Source organism: Ornithorhynchus anatinus, chromosome 1 (assembly GCF_004115215.2).
Source record: "Ornithorhynchus anatinus isolate Pmale09 chromosome 1, mOrnAna1.pri.v4, whole genome shotgun sequence".
Taxonomy (NCBI): domain Eukaryota; kingdom Metazoa; phylum Chordata; class Mammalia; order Monotremata; family Ornithorhynchidae; genus Ornithorhynchus; species Ornithorhynchus anatinus.
This window is the reverse complement of record NC_041728.1, coordinates 92,120,222-92,140,515: the sequence shown is the minus strand read 5'-3', so window position 1 is coordinate 92,140,515 and position 20,294 is coordinate 92,120,222. Positions and strand designations below refer to the sequence as shown.

The 20,294-nt window shown below is 40.8% G+C and overlaps 1 protein-coding gene across 2 annotated transcripts in view; it reads left to right on the top strand.

Annotated features, from left to right (window-relative positions):
* Nucleotides 1–20,294, top strand: part of CYRIA (CYFIP related Rac1 interactor A) — a 73,680-nt gene that overhangs the window by 45,658 nt on the left and 7,728 nt on the right. For both annotated transcript variants that reach the window (XM_029068142.2, XM_029068214.2), the window contains exons 4-9: nucleotides 13,781–13,902; nucleotides 15,167–15,272; nucleotides 18,667–18,803; nucleotides 18,910–18,987; nucleotides 19,123–19,239; nucleotides 19,334–19,413. In XM_029068142.2, the coding sequence (XP_028923975.1) occupies nucleotides 13,781–13,902; nucleotides 15,167–15,272; nucleotides 18,667–18,803; nucleotides 18,910–18,987; nucleotides 19,123–19,239; nucleotides 19,334–19,413 (640 nt within the window). The remainder of the gene's footprint in view (nucleotides 1–13,780; nucleotides 13,903–15,166; nucleotides 15,273–18,666; nucleotides 18,804–18,909; nucleotides 18,988–19,122; nucleotides 19,240–19,333; nucleotides 19,414–20,294) is intronic.

Sequence of the window (20,294 nt, the reverse complement as noted above, 5' to 3'; positions counted from 1 at the left end):
GGGAGTCAGAAGGACTGTGTATAGGGCACTGTACTAAGCATTTGGGAAAGTACAACAGACACATTTCCTGCCACAAAGAGCTTCCAGTTTACAGGGAGAGACAGACATTAATATAAATAAATAAATTATAGATACATACATAAGTGCTGTGGGTCTGGAGGACAAGGGTGGTGAATAAAAGGAGCATGCCAGGATGATGCAGAAGGGAGTGGGAAAAGAGGAATTGAGGGCTTAGTCAGGGAAGGCCTCTCGAGGAGATGTGGCTTCCATAAGGCTTTGAAGGTGGGGAGAGTAATTGTCTGTCGCATATGAAGAGGTAGGGCATTCCAGGCCAGAGGCAGGATGTGGGTGAGAGCTCGGCAGCGTGTTAGATGAGAGTGAGGTACAATGAGTAGGTTGGCACTAGAGAAGTGAAGTTTGTGGGCTGGGTTGTAGAAGCAGAGTAGCAAGCTGACATAGGAGGGAACAAGGTGATTGAGTGCTTTAAAGCTGATGGTAAGTTATTTTTGTTTGATGTTGAGGTGGATGGGCAACCACTAGAGGTTCTTAAGGATGAGGGAAACATGGCCTGAATGTTCTTGTGGGAAAATGATCCATGCAGCAGAGTGTGGTATGGACTGGAGTGGGAAGAGACAGAAGACAGGGAGGTCAGCAAGGAGACTGATACAGTAATCAAGGTGTCATAGAATAAATGTTTAGATTAACTAGGCATCAAATTGGATGGAAAGGACACATTTTAGCGATGTTGTGAAGATTGAACCAGTAGGACTTAGTGATAGATTGAGTAATTGAGTTGAATGAGAGAGAGGACTCAAGGACAACACCAAGGTTAGGGCTTTGTGAGACAAGAAAGATAGTGGTACTGTCTACTGTGATGGGAAAGACAGAGAGAGGATAAGGTTTGTGTGGGAAGATAAGTTCTGTTTTGGACATGTTAAGTTTGAGATAATGGTAGGACATTCAAGTAGAGATGTCTTGAAGGCAGGAGGAAATGTGAGACTGCAGAGAGGCAGAGAGATAAAGCCTGGAGATTTGGATTTGGGAATCATCCACATAGAGGTGGTAGTTGAAGCCATGTGATCAAATGAGTTCTCCAAGGGAGTGGGTGTAGATGGAGAATAGAATGGGGCCGAGAACTGAATTTTGAGGGAAGCTTACAGTTAGGACCAAAGGAGGATCCTGCGGAAGAGACTGAGACAGTCAGAGAGGAGGAGCTGAGAACCAGGAGAGGACTGTGTCAGTGAAACCGAGGTTGGATAATGTTTCCAGGAGAAGGGGGTGGTCAACAGTGGTCAACAATGTCGGAGGCTTCTCAGAGATCGAGGAGGATTAGAGAGGAGTAGAGGCCATTGGATTAAGCAAAAAGGAGATTGGTGGTGACCAGTGAGAGGTTTGTGAAGTGAAGTGGATAGAAGTCAGATTGGAGGGGCTCAAGAAGAGAATTGGAGGTAGAGAACTTGAGACAACTCAAGTTGGAGTTTGGAGAGAAATGGTAGGACGGAGATGAGACAATAGTTGGAGGAAACTGTAAGACCAAGGGAGTTTTGTGTTGTTTTTTTGAGGGGAGACATGAACATGTTTCAAGGCACTGGGAAAGAAGCCAATGAAGAGAGAACAATTGAAGATGGCGGTCCGGGAGGGAAGAAGGAGGAAGCAAGTGTTTTGATAAGATCAGAGGGGATGAGGCTGGATAAGGTTGTGATTTTGTCTCTTACCCTCAGAACAATCAAATTAGACTGATAGGTAAAAAATGTGGGAAGAACAGTAAAAATGCCTTCTCTCCATCTTCACCTGATCTGTCTTTCTAGCACTTTCTGATCATAGCAGAAAAGGAGAGCAAACTTATAGTTCACTGTAAGGGTGCAGCATAAAGGGCTGCTTCCTAGAAGGAGAGCATATTCCGAGAATGTAGACAACAGAAAGCACACTTATACTCTCTAGCTTTTCAGTTCTGATTATCTTTTCTTCCTCATTGCCAATAAGAAACCTAATTGATCTTAACTGGGTATCCCCAGTTATTTCTGTTTTCTCATTGTATAGTCATATTAGGAAACTATTATTACTACCATTGGCAAATAGAACAAAAAAATGTTTTATGTTTCTCACTTTAACCTGAAAAATAAAATATGGAAGAGATTGTATCAATTTTCATGAAACACGCGAAGAGGATCATATCTTTCGACACCTAGTTTAAACAAACTTATAAAGAAGATTTTATTCCCTGAAAAAGACATATAACTTGGTGAAAACTTGAAGTGTTTTCAGAGGGCAGGAGAAACATCAAAATAAAGTATTGAGTGAGTGTTTAGGGTTTTTTTGTTTTTCAATTCTATGTTGCATACAATGTCACCCTAGCCATTTTGCAGAATTAAAGTGCAATAAATTTCCCTATTGAAAGTTTTAAAACTATGGTTATTCTGCTCTGATCAGAAAAAAATACACGATTAAAATACAAAATGTTTAAAATACAAATGGGATCAAATGAAAATGTTGACAGATGTTATTTATCATCATGCTTTTAAATGGATCAGATTTATCTGCAAAGAATATCCATTGGCAAACTGACATGCATTATATTAAAAGAGCCAGGTCCCATGAATTAATGAGTTCTTAGTAAATATATATCTGAAAAATTATAATAAGCGTGATACAATTCAGTGCTTCTCATTATTGTCTGCCCAGAGTGGACTTTTAAATCACTTCAAGTGTAATGGACTGTACAGAGTTGTCCTTATACCTCTGAAAGTAATGGTTTCCAAAATTGCTAGTGTAAATCACAGTGATTGTTAGCTACTATATTGTTGGAGAAAATGTTTCCTGTATGTGAAGCAATTTTTGGTAACCTCAAGGAGGACCTTGAAAATTATTGGTTCTTTAGCATGTAGACATTAAATTTCACAAGAGAAGTCTATTATAATCAAAATCATATTTATTGCACACCAATAAAGAAGTTGCCCATACATTTAGAAAATCGGAAGTTAATTTCTGTACTATATTTTTCATGATTGAATAAAAAAGTATTATCATTGATCTGATAGATTTTGAGCCCCATACAGGACAGGGATTGTGTCCAACTTGATTGCCTTATATCTTCCCCAGCACTTAAAACAGTGTTTGACACATAGTAATGCTTAACAAGTACAGTAATAATACTGATAGTAAACAGTTGCATAGAGTGAGTGAAGTAACTTAATAATAGTGTCTATGCCTGAAGCCTTAGGACACCCTGAGCTGAACTCAATTGGGAAGATAAATAATTTTAAATACAAACACAGGTTAAAAAGAAGAGTTGGGATGAATCTAGAGCAATATGATAGGCAGTGAAAATTTTAAGACAAAAAGCACAGCTGAACAGTTTATTCATGGATAAACTACATCCTGTATTTCATGGTAGAGTCATACAAAGGTTTCTATCAGGCTTTGATTGAGCCATTTCCATGAAGGTTTCTGTGCAAAGTCATAAAAGACAAATGGCTCATATTCAGTGTATCTGAAGCTGTAGGTGACCTTTCTTGTCAATATTTCATTTCCACATGTTGAATCCAGGAATCAAACTCATCTCATTATTGTTAAATATTAGAAAGAAATGTCAGAATCCTAATTGACAGTCATTCTTCATAACCAGATACAATTGCAGCTTTTAATAAATTCTCAGAATACAGAATTACTTATATCCCACTTTGTAAAAGGAAGAGAATTTCTTCAAAATTGGGGAAGACTTTATACCTAGGACTATCAGAATTGTGAGAAAATACTGTTTATTTTGCTCTGAAATGAAGAAACATCCTCTGGTTCTCCTAAAGCTAGAAATATTCCAACATTTCCCCTTTGTCATATACAATGATAGAGTAACTTTGTCTTTTTGTACCTTCTTATTAGTCATTTGGGAGAGAAGGGACAGAGGAGAAGATGATGAAGGTGTTGGTCAAGTGATACTGAGATCTGGTGCCTTGGCAAATAGTTGAATTGTAGTTAGCGTCAATAATGACTACTCTGATTATTCCATGTTATGTTATGAATTGGGATTTAAATAAGACTTCCTCCCAAAGGGAAAATAACTAAATTTGCCACTCTGAGGCTGGATATAGCTATGCTGTCTCCTAATTCTTCTTTATCATTACTTAATTATTGCAATTTCCACATCAAAGGTATTTGAGCACACAGCTAGTCCCATGTTCTGCCTTTCTCCAAACTGAACAGTTGGCTGTATTTCCTGAACAGTGCCTGTAAAGACAGGAACTCCAGCTGAGATCTCGGGAATTTCTTTGTCCCCATCCAGCCCTGTCACCAAGGGACAGTTTTCCGTTCACTTATTCAATCAATCATATTTATTGAGTGCAGAGCACTGTACTAAGCAGTTGGAGAAGCACAGTATAACAATGAACAGACACATCCCCTGCCCACAATGAGCTTACAGTTTAGAGGGGGAGACAGACATTAATATAAATTACATATATTTGCGTAGGTTCTGAGGGGCTAGGACCAGGGAATGAATGAAGTGAGCAAGTTAAGGCAGCACAGAAAAGAGTGGGAGAAGAGGGAAGGAGGGCTTAGGGAAGGCCTCTTGAAGATTTGCCTTGAATAAGGCTTTGTAGACAAGGCGAATCACTGTCTGTCAGATTTGAGGAGGGAGGGCGTTCCAGGCCAGAGGGAGGACATAAGCAAGGGGTTAGCAGTGAGATAGATGACATTGAGGTTCAGTGAGACAGTTAGCATTAGAGGAGCCAAGTGTGGGGACTGGGTTGTAGTAGGAAAGTAGTGAGATGAGGTAGGAGGGGGCAAGGTGATTAGTGCTTTAAAGCCAATGGTGAAGAACCTTTGTTTGTTGTAGAGGTGGATGGACAACACTGGAGTTTCTTGAGAAGTGGAGAAGCATGTCTCGAACGTTTTTATAGAAAAATGATCTGGGCAGCAAAGTGAACTATGGACAGGAGTGGGGAGAGACAGGAGGCTGAGAAGTCAGCAAGGAGGCTGATACAGCAATCCAGGCATAACAGGAAAAGTCTGCAGTTGGCAGCAGCAGCACAGACTTCTGGGGAGGCATTGGAGTGAGTGAACTTCTTGCTTCTGCGGCGGCTGCTTCTGCTTTCTATCAGGCAGGGAAAAGGAGTGGGACGAGGCGAGGGAGAACTGCAGAATAACATCGGTGAAAGGGGAGGAAGAAGACGGATGTGGCACTATTAAGAGATTTGTTGATGTGGTTTTATGTGAGCAATGAGTGAGGTGATCCCTGAGTTACTGTCTCTCGCTCGATGTGAGGGATGTGTCAGAAACTACGCCAATACTGAGAATATAAGAAAAGGGGGAGATGTAGTGAAGAGGATGTTTGGACTTTAGTGGGTGGGTGGGATGGCAATTTCTCTCTCCCTCCTTTGAATGTGCACCCTTGGGCTTATAATTGAGGCTTGGCCCCAAGAGAGAAAATCCAGATACTTTACCATGATGGATTTATGTGTTTTGTATTCCTTAGCAGAAAGCACATCTGACACCAGAAGACGTTTCACTCCATGAGAAGCACCATGGTGTAGTAAATAGAGCACAGACCTGGGAGTCAGAAGCTCATGGGTTCTAATTCTGTCTTTACCAACTTGTCTGCTATATGACCTTGAGCAAGTCATTTAACTTCTGTGGGCTTCAGTTACCTTATCTGTAAAAAATGGGGATTGAGTGTGAGCCCAGTGTGGGAAAGGGACTGTGTCTCCAACCTGATTAGCTTGTATCTACCCCAGTGCTTAAAACAGTGCTTGGAATATAGTAAGCGTTTAACAAGTACCATAATTATTATAATAATAATTATTATTACTACAGTGGTTTCCATGTGTTGTTCTTTAATTCAGCAACATATTTGACTGTAGCAACTGCAGGATAAGGAACTGCATCAGTCTTGGGCCTGTCTTTATCGATTACATGCCACAGCTGCCGTTCAGTTGTGGGGAAAAAGGGCATTGCTGAACTCCAACAGCCCTTGGGTTTTTCTGTCCTGGCTTTGCCCCCTTTCAGCTGTTCTGCAGAAGTAAGACTCATTGACTTTGGAAGACTGCCTGTCTGCCTTCCTGCTTGTTTTTTTTTTTTTTATGTCTATGTCATTTCCCTTCCTAAATCTGTGCCTGTCAAACGGCAGGAACTGTCTCTACCTGTTGCCGACTTGTTCATTCCAAGCGCTTAGTACAGTGCTCTGCACATAGTAAGCGCTCAATAAATACTATTGAATGAATAGTTCTGCTAGGTACTGGATACAGTCTACTCCTCTTTTGAAACCCTGGTTTATAGGGAGTTTACATTTAAATCTAGGATGATCTTAGTTTCAAACGGTGTGGTGGCTGCATTTTCTTTGAATGGCACTTTTTTGTTGTTAGGCTGGATAGTTTGTGTTTTTGAGGGAACTGAAATGTATCCAGCCAGACGTTTATGCTTTCTATTCCCGATGAAACAAGGAATGGTTGAAGGAGGTGAAAATGAATCAGGAGGGTACAGGCTACGCAGGTGGGAACGTTGCAAATAAGGGCTGGATGAATGGAGTTTTTAGTGGACCGAGAGTGCCAGCTAGCATTCTAATCTGCATGCCATAATGGATAGAGCATGGCCCTGGGAGTCAGGAGGTCTTGGATTCTAACCCCGATCTAACACTTGTCTGCTCTATGACTTTGGGCAAGTCACTTAACTTCTCTGTGCCTCAGTTCCCTCATCTGTAAAATGGGGATTGAGACTGTGAGCCCTGTGTGGGGCAGGGACTGTGTCCAACCTAATTAACTGTATCTACCCCAGTGCTCAGTACAGTGCCTGGCTCATAGTAAGTGCTTTACAAATACCATTATTATTAATTATTATTTTAAACAGCAGTTTGGCCTATCAATCAACCAGTGGTATTTATTGAGCATTTCCCAGGTGCAGAGCACTGTACTAAGGCTTGAGAGCGTACAATACAACAGATCACAACCAGCATACTTTCAGTACTAGTAGTTGGAGTTTATATCATAATTAGAAATAGCGTGGCTTAGTGGAAAGAGGTTTTAGGAGTCAGAGGTCATGGGTTCTAATCCCGGCTTCACCAATTGTCAGTTGTGTGACTTTGGAGAAGTCACTTAACTTCTCTGTGCCTGTTACCTCATCTGTAAAATGGGGACTGCGAGTCCCATGTGGGACAATCTGATAACCTTGTATCTATTCCAGCACTTAGAACAGTGCTAGGCACATAGTAAGAGCTTCAAAAGTACCATTATACTATTAAGCACTTAGTGTATGCAGAGCATTATACTAAGTCCTGCATTGGTTGCAATTAGACCTGACCCCTCAGGTTTAAATGGCTCATAATTATTATATAAGGCAGGAGATGGGACTGGCAACAGATACACAGGAGAGGTGAAATAATAAAGCACAAAAACAACATAAAAGACAAAGACAAATACCCAAAATAAAAACAGAGATCAGGAGAGCGCTTTTGCTAAAGGAGCAGAATTTGAAGGCTGAGATCATAACCAACTCTAATGTATTGTGCTTCTCAAAGTGCTAATAGAGTGATTGATTGACTAGTCAGTGCTATTTATTCCTGGTTGCAGAACACTGTACTAAGCACTTGAGAAAGCCCAATAATGTTTCCATCATCATCATCATCAATGGTATTTATTGAGCACATACTATGTGCAGAACTCTGTACTAAGCACTTGGGAGAGTACAGAGGGAACAGAGTTGGCAGACACATTCCCTGCCCACAACAAGCTTACAGTCAAGGTGGGGGCGGGGGGGGACACAGACATTAATATAAATAAGTGATTAATAAAATATAATTTAAAGATACATATGCATCTTTACGTATTTGCAGGTGGGGCAAATATCAATGCCCAAAGGTCACAGATCCAAATGCATCGGTGACAGAGAAGGGAGAGGGAGCTGGGGAAAGGAGGGCTTACTCGGGGAAGGCATCTTGGAGGAGATGTGACCTTAATAATGCTTTGAAGGTGGAGTGAGTAGTGGTCTGGCATATATGGAGGAGGAAGGAGTTCCAGGACAGGAAAGGATGTGAGAAAGGGCTCGGCAGTGATGTAGACAAGACTGGGCACATTGAATAAACTACTGTTAGATGAGCAAAGTGTGCAGGATGAACTGTAGTAAGGCTACACGTGAGGTGAGGTAGGAGAATGTGAGCTGACTGAGTGATTTAAAGCCAATGGTAAGGAGTTTCTTTTTGATGCAGCAGTGGATGGCAACTACTGGAGGTTTTTGAGGAATGGGGAGACATGGACTGAATATTTGTTAGAAAAATGATCCATTCAGGAGAGTGAAGTATGGGCTGGAGTGGGGAGAGACAGGAGGCAGGGAGTTCAGCAAGGAGGCTGATGCAGTAATCAAGACAGGATAGGATAAATACTTGGATTTAGGTGGTAGCAGTTTGGATAGGCAGAAGAGGGTGGATTTTAGTAAAACACAATCCCTGTGAAAAGGTGATTTACAGTCTAGCTGGCAGTGAGTCACATTCCCATCCCCTCTCCTGCCAGTTGGGGATCAGAACATTACCCGTTCTACCACATCCAACTTTTTCCATATACCTAATAATTTTGCTCAGACCTTTTTAGGGGGAAAACAATTAAAAGACGTTGGAAGACATTTGGGTTTTGTTTCCTTTTGAAAGTAGGCAAATGTGTCATTTCTGTATCTGTCAAAACAGTAGAGAACCTTCTTATGGCTGTGATTTAGTAATTCCTCAAACCTTATTATCTCCCATTTTCTCTCATCCTATCTGTTATTACTGCGCCCAAGGGGCCGACAGAGTGCATGGAAACATGCAGCTGATTAGGAAATGCTGTTAAGAATGGGCAAATTGCAAGGTACCAAATGAATGCAAGGTTTGAAGAAAACTGAGGTTATCACTTTATACCTGCCCCTCTGGCCCTTTTATCCAGTCAATCAATTGTATATATTGAGTACTTGCTTGATGCAAAGCACTGTACTAAGTACTTGAGAGAGCACAGTACAACAGAGTTGGTAGACAAGGTCCCTTCCCACAATGAGCTAAAGAGGAAATCAAGTATATCCATTGGGATCAATCAATTGAATTTATCCCTTCTTGATTACTGCATTAGCCTCTTTGCTGATTTCCCTGCCTCTCCCTGCTCCAGTCCATACTTCATTCTGCTGTCCAGATCATTTTTCTACCAAAACATACTGTCCATATTTATTATAGTGCTCTGTACTCAGAGATCGATAAATACCATTGTTTGATTGATTGTTATGAATCACTGGGAGCGGGAGACAAGTTAACCTAGCTCACAGCAGTTATGAGTGGGATGACTCTCATAGAACGGTCTTTAAGAAGTTCACGCATTTGAGGGAAACAAAGTGCAGCAGTGCTGCAAAATTCAAAATTCATTATATGCTGAGGCTTTCAGTTACATTGGTTTTGTCAGTCAGATTCACATACTCGGATTAAAAAAAACAAGATTGTAAAAATCTCTCTTAGAAGCAGCATGGCTCAGTGGAAAGAGCACGGGCTTTGGAGTCAGAGGTCATGAGTTCGAATCCTGGCTCTGCCACTTGTCAACTGTGTGACTGTGGGCAAGTCACTTAACTTCTCAGTTACCTCAGTTACCTCATCTGTAAAATGGGGATTAAGACTGTGAGCCCCACGTGAGACATCCTGATTCCCCTGTGTCTACTCCAGTGCTTAGAACAGTGCTTGGCACATAGTAAGCGCTTAACAAATATCAACATTATTATTATTATTACAATGGAGGAAATTAAGGACACTGAGAACCCTAAGACCCAGCATGTGACCAACACTCATTCATTCATTCATTCAATCGTATTTATTGAGCTCTTACTGTGTGCAGAGGACTGTACTAAGCACTAAGGGCATAAGGCCTCCTTTGCTATGGAGGCCCCATGTGAGAGCTTCTGCTGCAACCTCACTGAGAATGAAAGCCCAGTGTTGTCTTCAGCTGACTGGGTCTCCCATCAGCACTGACCTGCAACCTCTATGCCTTAAACTGCCCCCAGTCCTGAGTGCAGAAGCCAGGGAATGCTGAAGGTGAGACACCCACCCATAAACTGCCTTTTCTTAGACCCTACCTCAGCTTTATAATCTCCCTGGTTACATGGATAGGGAATGTATTCTTCACTCCTGGCCTACCGTAATTTGGGCATAGATTTCTATATTAGAGAAAAAACCCAGACATATTTTAAAGGGAAGATTTTGAATTTTCTTGTGTTCAGGCGAAATTTGGATTTTACATTTTAAAATATTTGAGTATAAGATCCAGGTTTTTAATAGTTTTTTTCTAATAATTCCCTGGGTTGATGTCCTAGCTTTGTTTCTTCTTTCTTCTTCTTTGTTTCTTCTAAGCAGCATAGCTGAGTGGAAAGAGTACGAACTTGGGAGTCAGAGGTCTTGGTTTCTAATCCTGGCTCCACCACTTGTCGGCTGTGTGATTTTGGGCAAGTCACTTAACTTCTCTGTGCCTCACTTACCTTATCTGTAGTATCGGAATAAGACTGTGAACCCCACGTGGGACAACCTAATAACCTTGTATCTACTGCAGTGCTTAGAACAGTTCATGGCACATAGTAAGCTCTTAACAAATACTATCATTATTATTATTATTCTTTCATCTATTCAATAGTTCATTCAATAGTATTTATTGAGCACTTACTATGTGCAGAGCACTGTACTAAGCGCTTGGAATGAACAAGTCGGCAACAGATAGAGACAGTCCCTGCCGTTTGACGGGCTTACAGTCTAATCGACGGGCTTACAGTCTAATCTACTGAAGGGACTGGTTTTGGGGTTTCATCTTCCTTATTTTTGTAAGTTTTAATATTCGGGGTGCTTTCAGGTAATGCAGGCATGGAAGGGATGAAGCCAACATAAGCTTTACCAGGCTACTTTGAAGTAGCAATAGTATTAAGTGGCTTCTGTGTGCAGAGCACTGTACTAGGCTCTGGGAAAAAAATACAAAAGTGGGAATTAGACATGGTCCCTGTCCCTAAGGGGGCTCATGAGAGGGTTATAAAGTACCTAGGGAAATGAGAGATTAACAATAATAATAATAATGTTGATATTTGTTAAGTGCTTACTATGTGCAGAGCACTGTTCTAAGCACTGGGGTAGATACAGGGTAATCAGATTGTCCCATTTGAGGCTCACAGTCTTCATCCCCATTTTACAGATGAGGGAACTGAGGCACAGAAAAGTTAAGTGACGCCCACAGTCACACAGCTGACAAGTGGCAGAGCTGGGATTCAAACCCATGGCCTCTACTCCCAAGCCCGTACTCTTTCCACTGAGCCACACTGCTTCCCTAATGTTGGTATTTGTTAAGCGCTTACTATGTGCAGAGCACTGCTGTAAGCACTGGGGGAGATCCAGGGTCATGAGGTTGTCCCATTTGAGGCTCACAGACTTCATCCCCATTTTCCAGATGAGGTCACTGAGACACAGAGAAGTAAAGTGAGTCACCCACAGTCACACAGCTAAGTGGCAGAACCAGGATTCGAACCCATGAGGGAAGGCCTCCTGGAGGAGATGTAATTTCAGAAGGACTTTGAAGATAGAGAGAGTAGTAGTCTGCCAGCTACGAACAGGGAGGGAGCACCATGCAAGTAGGAGGTTGTGATCAAGAGGTCAGTGCAGGAAAGAGGAGAATGAGGCATAATTAGTAAGTTAACTTAAGAGAGAAACACAACGTGCAAGTCAGGATGCAGTGGGAAAATGATGTGGATAAGTATCAGGGAGAGAGCTAATGGAGGCGTGATGGTTGATCAATCAATCAGTGGTATTTATTGAATACTTACTTTGTGCAGAACACTGGATTAAACCCTTGGGAGAATACAATGCAGCAGAGTTGGTAGACATGTTTACAGTCTGGAGAGGGAGACAGACAATATAAAAAAAATTATAGATATATACATAAATGCTGTGGGGCTGAGGGTAGGCTGTTGATTCGGAGTTTCTGCTTGATGTGGAGAGAATTGGAGAACGAATTAATTGAAAATTAATTCATACTGCTCTAAAATTGGAAAGTACTGAGTCCCTTTATCATTGTCACTGTTGTTAGCCTAACTTTGGTGAGAAAAAACAGAATTTTCTCTGCTAAAAGGCCACAGGGACCTGCTGTAATGGAGATCTTCCCTCCAGTCTGTGGGGATTCCCTTCCCTCCAGGCCACCAAGAGATAGAGGAAGAGGAATCAATCAATTAACCCTATTTATTGAGCACTTCCTGTGAGCAGAGCACTGTACTAAGGACTTGGGACAGTAAAATATAACAGAGTAGGTAGACACATTTCCTCCCCCCAATGAGCCTACAGTCTAGAGCAGGAGATAGATACTAATATAAATAAATTATGGGTATGTACCTAAGTGCTCTGGGGCTGAGGGAGGGGAGAATAAAGGGAGCAAATCAGGGTGACATAGGAGGGAGTGAGGGAAGAGGAAATGAGGGTCTAGTCAGGGAAGGCCTCTTGGATAAGATGTGCCTTCTATAAGGCTGTAAAGGTGGGGAGTGTGATTATCAGCTATGAAGAGGAGGGGCATTCCAGGCCCCAGCCTTCTGGGACACCAGGACTCCATTCCCTAATAAGTCCATTAGTCCGTTTGAATAACAGGTGGCTGTTTTTGACTGGTCTATCCTGTCGCGGGTACCAGATGCTTTTATGTCTAGTATTTTCATTTTCAATACCAGCTGCCCTCCACCTCAGCTTCTGTTGTCTCATTCCATGGCCTAGAAGTGATGCTCATGTTCACAAGGAACTGGGAAGGGAATTCAGTGGCTTTAGAGCATTGGCGGGAGCCAGAGGTGACAATCAGTAAATGGTGTTTATTGAGCACTCACTCTATGCTAACTGCTGTATTAAGTGCTTGGGAGAGTACAGTACAGTAGAGTTGGTAATCAGTTTCCCTGCCCTCAAGGAGTTTATAGTCCACAGGGTGAGACCGAAATGATGAGAAGCAGCGTGACTTAGTGGAAAGAGCACAGGCTTTGGAGTCAGAGGTCATGGGTTCTAATCCCAGCTCTGCCATTTATCAGTGTATGACTTTGGACAAGTCATTTGACTTCTCTGTGCCTCAGTTACCTCATCTATAAAATAAGGACTAAGACTATGAGCCCTATGTGGGACAACCTGATTACCTTATATCTACCCCAGTGCTTAGAACTAGTGCTTGGCACATAGTAAGCACTTAAGTGCCATCATCATCATCATTATATAGATTGTACTTTCTTATCTGTATCAGGTAGAAACTTGGTAATTGTCTCTGAGGTCTGTAATCTACTCTCTGACCTCTGCTTATCCTTTCTTTGCTATACTCTCTCTGGCATTTTTCATTCTTACGTGATAAACCCTAGTTTGAAAAACAAGGATTAACCTACCTTCAGTGCCCGCTGTTATCATTGAACACTACAGATAAGGGCTAAATGGCTGTACCATCTTTTAACATGTATTTTGATATAAATTATTTTCCACCCTGTAAAATGAGGTTAACAAATCTTTATGCTTTCATCATGGCTATCTTATGTGACTAGGCCATCTGACAATTTATTGGTTCAGAAATGTCAGTGTGTATTAATGTTGAAACATCTTAGACTTCATTGAATCTGTGACGAAAGGTTTACGTTAAATCACGTGAGTGAATCAGGCTTGTATTTGTCTTTAAATCCATCTCACTGCACTGCAATACAGTAGGTATGAGCTAGGGATTAATTAGTGTGATAGAAAATATCTAAAGTTGTGGATTTTTCCGCACCGCTCGTCCCTAACGTTACATATGCTTTTGCTTTTCCTGTCACTCAGATGCACAACCTACCGATGGCGAGAGAGAAGTGTGGAATCAAGTTAACGCCGTCCTCCAAGATTCTGAGAGCATCCTCACGGACCTGCAGGCATACAAAGGAGCGGGACAGGAGATTCGAGATGTAGGCCATCCACACAGCACCACACTCTTCCCAACCACTCTTTGAAATGAAAAAGATGAAGTAAAAGTTGGTGGGATTTCCTAGGGTACTGCAAAGAACAGGGAATGCAATGTTTATCTAAACATTTGAATGAATGGTCCTTTTTACTTTGCAAATTCATCTGGCCAGATGTGAATGTGGATCATGTAAAAACTTAGTAGTTCTTTCAAATGTTTATTCAGTTTAATAGTGTGTTGAAATGGTCATTTGTCAGTGGAACATTTATTAAGGGAAAACATATGTGTATCAGATCTGTGGAAAGCCAACTTCAGGACCCATCAGTGAAAGATAGACTTAGAGAAACATCCTGGCCTAGTGGATAGAGCATGGACCTTGGAGTCAGAAGGATGTGGGTTCAAATCCTTGGGCACAAAATCTCACTTTTCTGTACCTCTGTTTCCTCATCTGCAAAATGGGGATTAAATACCTGTTTCCGCTGCCACTAGACTGTGAGCTCCAAAGGCGACAAGAGACTGTATCCAACCTAGTTTTCTCGTGTCTACTCCAGTTCTTAATATACTGCTTGGCACAGAGTAAGCCCTTAACAAATAGCACAATTATTAGATATTCTTTCCAGCATATGCTAAAGCTTGTGGAAGCCATTACTAGTACTACAAAGAACTTCCTTAGCCAGAGAAAGCCCAGCTTTCAGGTCTTTCATTTTATTTGGAACAATCCCTTCCTTTGAATGTAAAAGCTGGAACTCAGAATTTCTAGTCCGTGAGAAACCTTTATGTATCCTGAATGCTAAACTTTGAAAGTATCTGTGTTTTAAAATTTTGGTTTTACACTCATTTACACTCATAAGATCCAATTATAGACATTATGGTTTTGTTCCTGAATTTAAATTACCTCCAATGGGAATTTCTCACTTTCCTATGTGCTTAGAGATAATTTTCAGAGGAAAGTAAAAGAAGTATATTTGAATCCTTAATTGAAAATACCAATAGATGATTCCTTCAGAGCTGCTGGTAGGAAAAACATTTTAGTTGCCAGACATAAATTGGATCGATTTAATGATACACAAAACATATAGGTCTGCTGTTGGCAGTATTGGAAGAACCTGAGGTAATGTTGGTATGATTCTGAGTGAAAATAGAATCTCTCCTTAGAAGGTTACAGAAATAACTGTGTTTCTTAAGTGGTGTTATCTTAAAGGCTTTTAAGACCTATTGTTTAGATGTTGAATTTTCAAGGAGGAAATCATAAGATGGTGTCTTTTTAGGCAATACAAAATCCCAATGATATCCAGCTTCAAGAGAAAGCATGGAATGCCGTATGTCCACTGGTTGTGAGACTGAAGAGGTTTTATGAATTTTCTATAAGGCTAGGTAAGCATTTCCAAACATGCTGTAAACCTAATTTCATGCTTCCTGTTCTGTTTGGGGTTTGATTTTAAAAAAATGCATTGCAAGAACAAAATTTCAGAAGAATAATGAAACTCCATTTCCAAGAAAAAAGTATCAGCAAATACTTGTTTTGTACTTTATACCAGACAATCTGCAGAAGAAAACACAGTTCTTGTAACTCATTGCATAGAGATGCTAAGGTAGAAGTGAGGAAAAGGGTACCCTCACCAAGAGTGGACTCTCACCTGATTTAACGTCGGAACTGAGACAGAGCAGGTGGTGAACAACTCCTTTTCTGGAGAATGGAGACATTGGTGGGCTGCTGGTTATGATCCTGGAATTCGTAGAGGAATATCACTGGCCTGGGCATGTGGCAAACATTCAGAAGAATGAAAAGACACAAATGGGAGGATCAGCAGACACAAATTCATAGTTAAAAGTGAGGTAATAAATAAAAATAATAGGCTCAGATGAATTTTTTAAAAATGCAAAAACTAGGCAGCTGATGCGAGTAGGGGGTGGAAGAAATCAGACATTCCTTTCTGGAGGAGGTGTCTTTGTAGGAAGGTTTTGAAGGAAGGAAGGGATTTCAAGTGGAGGGAAAGGTATTCTAGGTGGGAGAGTGACCCCGTTGTAGGGTAGGGACTGTCTGTATCTGTTGCTGAATTGTACAGTACAAGCGCTTAGTACAGTGCTCTGCACACAGTAAGTGCTCAATAAATATGATTCACTGAATGAGTGAATGGATGAGAGAAAGTGTGAGCAATAACTTTAAAGTGCAGAAGTTGAAACTAAGGACGAAGAGTAAGTTTGCTTGAGAATAGCGAAAATAATGAAGTGGGTGAGAAAGCCGATAGGAAAGAGTGAGACAGCTGGTGGATAGCTTTGATTCATTGGTCGGGAATTTTTGTTTCAGACAAGAAGCAGTGGGTAGCACTAAGAGATTTCTGAACCAAGAGGGAAGAGACTGGTGAGCTACAGAGCATTTTTATAATGTGATAACTGACTGAATAAAGGATGACTAAAGGGGTAGAGGCAGAGGGAAGCAGCCTGGTAAGAAGACTATTTTATTAATCTAGAAAGGAAATTCTGCGGATGTGTATCAAGGCAGTGGGTTTATTTTTCCTTATAAAAGGTAACATTAATCAATTTGTGAGCAGGGAATGTGTCTACCGACCCGGTTATCAACTTGCCCCCTCCTACCTCACCTCCTACCACACCTCGCTACTTTCCTACTACAACCTAGCCCGCACACTTCACTCTAATGCTAACCTTCTCACGTACCTCAGTTTCATCTCTCGCACTGCTGACCCTCATCCACGTCCTCCCCCTGGCATGGAATGTCCTCCTTCCTCAAATCCTACAGGTAATTACTCTCCCCCTCTTTCAAAGCCTTATTGATAGAGGCTTTCCCTGATTAATCCCGCCTTGCCTCTTCTCCTACTTCATTCTGGTTCGGCCTGACTTTGCTCCCTTTATTTATCCCCACTCCCAGTCCTACAGCACTTAAGTACATATCTAATTTATTTATTTAGATTAATTGTCTGGCTCCCCCTCTAGATTGTAAGCTCATTGTGGTCAGGGAATATATCCATTTATTGTTATATTGTACTCTCCCAAGTGCTTAAAACAGTGTTCTGCATACAGTAAGTGCCCAGTAAATATGGTTGAATTGAATTGAAATTGAATGATTGGAATTTCTTTGCCCAGCGCAAAGGGGCCAATTCTCCTGAGGCTGGTAGGTGCAAGAGTGTTATTTGCATTTCCAAAGACACAACTCTGAAACACCCATAACACATTAGTAATAGGAAGGTTTCCCCCAGACTGTCCCTTTTGCTTCTCCATCTCTGGTGACATCCTCTAGATTGTAAGCTCATTGTGGCCTCTGGTTTGACATCCAGTAGAGTTACCTCTCTCACTTTTCACCTCTCACCTCTCTCCCCACCCTTCCAGCCCCAGACCTTTAAAGCCCCATCCTTGGGATCCACACCTTTCAGAAACCTCAGAATGAAGAAGGGCATTTCTGGCTCAAATGTAGACCTCTCTCCCTAATATCACCAAAGGCCAGGTACATTTCTAACTGCTTTCATTAAAGGCACAGATAAATGTAAGCTCCTCAAGGCCTGGGTCCATATCTTTTACCTATATTATAGTCTTCCAACTGCCCAGTACAGTGCTGTGTATTCAGTAGGCACCCAGTACAGCACTCACCTCACATCAGATACTCAACCAATGCTCTTGAATATACTAATGTACTGCACATATTTTAGAAATCATCAAGAATAGCCTCCAGAGGCCACAGCATTTTAATCATCTCAAATTTAATACCTTACTTGATATATCCTTACCATGAATGGCTTTAAGTGTTCAAGGCATAATGCAGAAGCAGCATGGCTCAGTGGAAAGAGCCAGGGCTTGGGAGTCAGAGGTCATGGGTTCTAATTCCGGTTTCACCGCTTGTCAGCTGTGTGACCTTGGGCAAGTTACCTCACTTCTCTGGGCCTCAGTTACCTCATCTATAAAATGGGGATGAAGACTGTGAGCCCTACGTGAGACAACCTTATTACTTTATATCTACCCCAGCACTTAGAACAATGCTTGGCACATAGTTTTTTTTTTTGAGAAGCAGCATGGCTTAGTGGAAAGAGTACGAACTTGGGAGTCAGAGGTCTTGGGTTCTAATCCTGGCTCTGCCGCTTGGGCAAGTCACTTAACTTCTCTGTGCCTCAGTTCCCTCATGTGTAAAATGGGGATGAAGACTGTGAGCCCCACATGGGACAATCTGATTACCTTGTATCTACCCCAGCGCTTAGAACAGTGCTTTGCACATAAGAAGCGCTTAACAAATACCAACAAAAAAAATTCTAATAATAAACTTACATAATAAAATAATAAACATAAACTGCCAAGCACTATTCCTAAACACGATACCTAAGAAGGTGTGTAGGGTTCATGAAGAACCCCAGTTACTTGAAGGTAACTTAGGATCAGAAAAATCTAAAGTGACATTTTAACTCACTTCTGAATCATCAGTGTATTTAGTCAACCTTTCAATGTTTAGATACTGTTTGATAGAAATAGCAGGGTTGGCCAAAATGGTTACGATTTGTATCCTGTGTCGTCTATTAACATAGTTTGAATGATGCTCCTATCAAAGCAAACATGAAAGACATTAATTTTTCTCCAAGAATTTTAATTAGCAATTGAGATAGTTAAGATCCCCCTCCTGCCTGTACAGTAATTCACAATGCCTCTGTGGAAGAGAAGAGGAAATGATCACTGAGAATTGGGTGCCAAGGAAGAAATACATTGTCGTGTGGAATTGTGTTTATGAAGGAGAATTTTCCTCACATATTTTCCTGCCTGTGTTTTTCAGAGAAAGCTCTACAGAGTTTATTGGAGTCCCTCACCTGCCCACCCTACACGCCAACTCAACATCTGGAGCGAGAACAAGCTTTAGCAAAGGAATTTGCAGAAATTTTACATTTTACTCTCCGTTTTGATGAACTGAAGGTTTGACGTATTTTTAAAAATAAATTTTGTCCCTCAGAGCATTACTATCATTTAGCAAACTTTGATTATTGCTGAAGAACATCATTCTCCATTATTTGAATTTTAGATGAGGAACCCAGCAATTCAAAATGACTTCAGTTACTACCGACGGACAATAAGTCGCAACCGAATTAACAATATGCACGTAAGTAGCTGTGTTTCTCAGGCTGCTCGAACACCATTAACACAGTTCTAACATCTTCTATTGAGAAGAGAGGAGGTCCCAGCCTATAACTGAACTTGAGGGAATGTGACTATGTTCTCTTTCTTCTCTTATCAGCTAGACATTGAGAACGAAGTGAATAACGAAATGGCCAACAGAATGTCCCTTTTTTATGCAGAAGCCACACCGATGTTGAAGACACTTAGCAATGCCACAACCTATTTTGTCTCAGAAGTGAGTTTTAGCTGGAAATTGGGGAGGAAGTGTTAAAATCTTGGGTGTAAAAGCTGCTTGGGCAATTAACAGATATACCTTGTTTCCATTTTAGAACAAGACTCTGCCAATTGAAAACACAACAGACTGCCTTAGTACCATGACCAGCGTATGTAAAGTCATGTTGGAGACTCCGTAAGTTGAAGCATCAATGACTATCAAATGCATGTCCAGCTATCCTGTTAACAGTCCAACTTTCAAAGCAGTCCTTGGGTTTTATTTCCTATTCTCACTTCTTAACAGTTAAGCCTTTTATAATGTAGTTTAGCCCACAAAATAAAGCAGTATAAAAAAGTTTATTGTGTACCTTAGTATTCAACTTCTTGGACTAAAATGGTTTCATTTCCCCTGTTCTTAGTTGTACAAGCAGTCATTTTTCTTTTAGGGGTCAATTTTAGTGGAAATAAATGATCATGGTTTTTCTTCAAGTGCAATCTCTGTTCTTAACTGAAAACGCATTTACAATTTTTACTTTCTTTTACAAATAGATATTATAGTGCTTTAAATTTAGGTTTCAATTTTTGGCAATTGCTGAAAGCCATCCCTTCCTCCAAGTTTTGGACAATAATTCCATTCACTCCAAGGCCGTTTTAAGTGAGGAAATTGCCATTTGAAGAGGAAAAGTGTCCACTGTATAATGCAAAATTGTACTACTCTATATTTTATATGCCACAAGGGCCTTAAAATTGATATTTCAGAAAGTGGCTTTGAATCATAAAGAAAATATAATACTGAAGTAGAGGCACTTTCTACACAATATGGTTTACATGGATTTATAGTATAATATATGTAGTGCAAATTAAAGTAATTTATATGTCACCAAACTAAATTACTTTGAAATTTCAATGTATTAATTCTCATGATATCCAAGGTGTATATTCGATTTTTATGGTTTTGCAGGGAAGAACAGCAGCTTTTTGATAAATCAAGAGGGAAGTTTGGAAAAGTGTAGTGGGCAATATGGATCATTTAGGTCAAATCTGTTAAATCAGTAGTTGGGCTTTTCTCTGGTTGTT